Raw genomic sequence first — 5,114 nt, forward strand, 5'->3', positions numbered from 1 at the left:
ATACCTTGTCCCCAAGACAAAACCCACATGTTATGATAGCTTATAGACAGTAGTATGCAAATTTATGGACAAAGTTCCAATATTAAGATTTTGGAATAACATTTCTAGGGTTTTTTGCTGGTAATTGGAAACACGTCCCTTTCGAATTTCGTCCCCCATTCCTAAACACATCCATCCTATAGTTTAGGTTTTGAAGATTCATAATCTATGCTTGTAGTCATCAGAAGAAGATTGAGGAACGGTTGGTGGACCCAAGAAGTACAAGCCCCACGCCATTCTCCAACCTCTGAAATGTTGTCTTTGATGTGTACATTTTGAAGTAGCCCTTAACATGTATTCTCTGTCTGTCTGGTAGAGTAGTGGTTATGGTGTTTGCTCCCCAAACCAGAGCTTGAGAGGTCAAATCCAGGGAGAGCAATTTTTAGACAGCCATTTTTGATGTTGCCTTTTGTGGGCATGAAAGAGCTAACTTGAGGTGTGTAGGGGGTAGAGGGTAGTTCCCATCAAATAGCAAGAAATGAAGTGCACCTTGTGTAGAATGTCCTTTAATAGAGTTGTGATAACATATTATTGTCGTGGAGTAACATATAATCCTTGTCTGCAAAAGCCAACTTTTACCTGGGGCATGCTTTGTAGACCATTCAAAGCGTTCCGATACCTTGTCCCCAAGACAAAACCCACATGTTATGATAGCTTATAGACAGTAGTATGCAAATTTATGGACAAAGTTCCAATATTAAGATTTTGGAATAACATTTCTAGGGTTTATTTGCTGTGTATTGGAAACACGTCCCTTTCGAATTTCGTCCCCCATTCCTAAACACATCCATCCATATTGTAGTTTTTGAAGATTCATAATCTATGCTTGTAGTCATCAGAAGAAGATTGAGGAACGGTTGGTGGACCCAAGAAGTACAAGCCCCCACGCCATTCTCCAACCTCTGAAATGTTGTCTTTGATGTGTACATTTTGAATAGCCCTTAACATGTATTCTCTGTCTGTCTGGTAGAGTAGGTGTTATGGTGTTTGCTCCCCAAACCAGAGCTTGAAGGTCAAATCCAGGGAGAGCAATTTTTAGACAGCCATTTTGGATGTTGCCTTTTGTGGGCATGAAAGAGCTAACTTGAGGTGTGTAGGGTAGAGGGTAGTTCCCATCAAATAGCAAGAAATGAGTGACACCTTGTGTAGAATGTCCTTTAATAGAGTTGTGGTAAAGTATCAGTGATAAAAGTATAAATTATTTGACCTTCCATATTATTAAAAACCAGACAGCACAACTTTCTTGTTTGTTTATTTAAGTAATAGCCATGGGAACATTCCAACATTCAGACATAATTTACAAACAAATCATGTGTTTAGTAAGTCCGCTAGATCAGATGCAGTAGGAATGACCAGGGATGTTCTCTTGATAAGTGTGTGATTTGGACCATTTTCCTGTCCGGCTTAGCATTCGAAATGAAACAAGTACTTTTGGGTGCCAGGGAAACTGTACGGAGTAAAAAAATAATATTTTCTTTAGAAATGTGTGAAGTAAAATCAAAGTTGTAAAGAAACAGAAAGAGTCGAGTAAAAGTACAGATACAAAAAAACACAGATATAAACGGAATGTAGTGGAGTACTTTAAATACATTTTTGTTAAGTAATTTACACCACTGGACTTGAAAGGAACACCTCAATTACCTCGACTAACCGGGGCCCCGACACATTGACTCTGTACCGGTACCCCATGTATATAGCCTCGCTATTTTTATTTTACTGCTGCTCTTTATTTATTTGTAACTTTTATTTCTTAATTAACCAACAATTTCCTTTTTAGAAAAATATGTGTTAAGGGCTTGTAAGTCAGCATTTCACTATAAGGTCTACATATGTAGTATTCGGCGCATGTGACAATTAGATTTGTTACACATAAAAACATGTTGTGAACCTGGTGTGACATTATTGAAGCCGTGCTGACACCTAGTGGACATCAAGAGGACCTACACTACACACACATATACACACACACTATAACCTTAAAACAGATAGGATGCTTTACATACGTTGCTCTTTTTATTAGACACTAATATATATGTCCAATAAACAGACGTTCAAAAGTCGCAATGTAAAGCAAAAACGACTGGAAAGTTCTTCAAAAGCAGCTGTAGTGAATCAAGCATCTTGGGGTTACCTGAAATAGGTCAAAGTATATATTTGAAATGTTCTAATTAATTTAATCTTTATTTAACTAGGCAAGATGAACTCAACAACACAACACAGACACAGTTTACCTGCTATGTCTGGGAAACAGGATTAACACCGAAAGAACTTGGCAAAATACAATGCATATTTCTGTACTACGAGTAGGTATATACAGTATCATCGGTAACAATTGTGTACAAGCCACCTAGCTAATAAAATACTGGGGCTTGCGGTCATTAGTTACATTTCAACCACAGCGATTCCCCAATTGAGGCGCAACAGAGTTCACCGGGGAATGCAGGAACACCGGAAATAATAACTAAACCAACGAACGAGAAATGGCGGAGGCTACCAGAACGAAGAGAGACATTTTTTCCGAGTTAAAAACGTAATTACAGAGCTCACTCCCAACCCGGTATGTCATTCTACTGTTATACGACTGTATGCGTTGTTTGTTGGCAACCTTGATATTTACGGAGTTTTTGGAACGGATTCCTGTTGGAACGTTCCACAAATTATACCCACCCAACTACATGATCACGGGACTGCAGGACATTGAGAAATGTCGCCAGCAGCTACATGAGATCAACGTTCCTCTCGAGGCATTCGAGTGAGTAGATGTACCTACCAACTTGTACATACACCTGCCATTTCTAGCTCTAGTTTGTGAGCCTCGGAATCCCAGGCTTCTCGTGTAACTTTTGAAAGCCTGGGAAAGTTCGCCTGATTAATAAGAAAACAAAATGGGTGGTGAGTACGGTGGAGTCGAAATGGAAACTAGTTATGCGTTGCCATTTCAAACCAATCACATAGTTTGTATGGTTGGCACTGGAGCAGGAAACAGATTGTTTTTTGTAAATAAATCTGTCTTGCATCAGGCGAGCATGCATGCATACGATACTAAACAAATGCTGCATAAGCTATAAGACTTTGTCTGACAGGGTAGGAAAAGGGACACAGACATAACAAGGAATTGCCTCTCTTGAGGGGAAACTGAGTAGTAATTTATTCTCAGAGCCAGTCAAATGCGAGTGTTGAATGCCAGCGCTCCCATTCAAACGCAAAATCAAGACTTCCAATAGTCGAGTCAACGAGATGAGATTTGTAACGATGGCTACTCGAGACTGTGGTGAGCTTAATAGAAGGAAAGTCACCCTTATACCAGCTCTTTCTCACCCTCAGACCTCCACTTGGCCACAAACCCTCAGCCTAACTAAACCAATGTAATGTTTTGCCTTATGTTGTCAGATACATAGATCAGGGTCGTAACCCCCAGCTGTACACTAAGGAGTGTCTGGAACGGGCCCTGGCCAAGAACGAGCAGGTTAAAGGCAAGATTGACACCATGACGGTAAGTGGCAGTAGATTCAAGCCTAAAAGACAGAAATAGATTCAAGAAATTACTTAATGACAAGTAGCAATGGTTACACTTTACTCAAAGTCTGCTGGTATAATGCCTTAGGATTATAATGGATTGTAAGATGTGTCATAAGCATATATAATCCTCTTATACTGTCTTATTACCATTAAGGCCATAATGGTTCTTACTAAATAACAGTAAATAAACTTTAGCTTCAAACTCTGACCCCTCTGTTCTGTCTCTGGTTGCAGAAGTTTAAGAGCCTGCTGATCTCTGAGCTGGGCAAGGTTTTTCCAGAGGAGATGACCAAGTACAAGGCTATCCATGGAGATGACCCCCCATCATAGTGACCCCAGAACTTTAACCCTGACCCCTAACCCCCCTACTCAAAGCCACAGTGAGGTTTCACAGGGCAGGATCGATGAGTCAGCCAGATGAGGTGTATTCATATTCAGGGAATATTAATGGGAAAGTGGGTTGTTGACATTGAGAAATCGCCTAGTCTGAGATAATGAGACAGCTGTAGAGGTAGTTGGAGGAGAAATTCTTTGTTTCTGATGTGGGAAGAGTAATGTGGCAAGAATGCTCCATGGAAGGGTACAAAATATTGTGGACACAAAAAAAAAGACAATCATCACAAATGAGCTAAAGCTGAGGATTGGATAGTAAGAACTTGCAGCCAAGAACCTATTGCCTTTTTCAACTATCTTTTTGTTGTACTGGAAATATGTCATTTTCTCATAATGTGATATCTGGCTAACTGTTTCCTCCTGCTGTGTGAGATCCCACCTAGAACATGTATATAATGTTTCTACTCATACAGAACCTTTTTGTAAAGACTAAAGATCATTGTACAACACTGAAGATCTGGACTGGGACTCTGTTTTGTATCAAGCTCAAGTATCTAAATGTATCTTGTACATGGTCAACAAACTAGATCAGAGGTTTACAACACACATTTTGTGTTTTGATTGAATCTTGTTTGTTTTGCTTTTTGTTTTTATATTGCAAATAAATGGTCTTGTGATTGAAAGATTAGTGTGGTATTTACTGCCATGTTAGCGCCTTGTAGACTACAATTCATAAACAGGAACTTGATTTATAACAGGTATAAGTGGTAAAGGCCTCAAATGTCCCATTCTTTCACCCAAAGGTCAATCACTATGGACATTACATTATAAGAGGTTGTGTTCAGTGGGTTTTAAAGAATGAAATGGAAGAAAATATTTTTAACCAACAGATATTCAATGTCTTTTTTTTTTACCCACCTACCAATAGGTGCCCTTCTTTGCGAGGCATTGGAAAACCTCCCTGGTATTTGTGGTTGAATCTGTTAGAAATGCACTGCTTGACTGAGGGACCTAATAGATAATTGTATGTGTGAGGTACAGAGATGAGGTAGTCATTCAAAAATCATGTTAAACACTATTATTGTACACACGGTGAGTCCATGCAACTTATGTGACTTGTTAAGCACATTTTTACGCCTGAGTTTATTTAGGCTTGCCATAACAAAGGGGTTGAATACTTATTGACTCAAAACATTTCAGCTTTAAATTTTGAATTAATAAAA

General features: G+C 39.1%; 1 protein-coding gene across 1 annotated transcript in view; it reads left to right on the plus strand.

Annotated features, from left to right (window-relative positions):
* Positions 1-4,574, plus strand: part of med10 (mediator complex subunit 10) — a 20,763-nt gene extending 16,189 nt beyond the window's left edge. Inside the window, exons 2-4 of the mRNA XM_038966536.1 lie at positions 2,708-2,791; positions 3,430-3,532; positions 3,793-4,574. Of these exons, the coding sequence (XP_038822464.1) occupies positions 2,708-2,791; positions 3,430-3,532; positions 3,793-3,888 (283 nt within the window). The 3' untranslated portion in view covers positions 3,889-4,574. The remainder of the gene's footprint in view (positions 1-2,707; positions 2,792-3,429; positions 3,533-3,792) is intronic.
* Positions 4,575-5,114: the final 540 nt, after the last annotated feature.

Source organism: Salvelinus namaycush, chromosome 27 (assembly GCF_016432855.1).
Source record: "Salvelinus namaycush isolate Seneca chromosome 27, SaNama_1.0, whole genome shotgun sequence".
Lineage (NCBI taxonomy): Eukaryota > Metazoa > Chordata > Actinopteri > Salmoniformes > Salmonidae > Salvelinus > Salvelinus namaycush.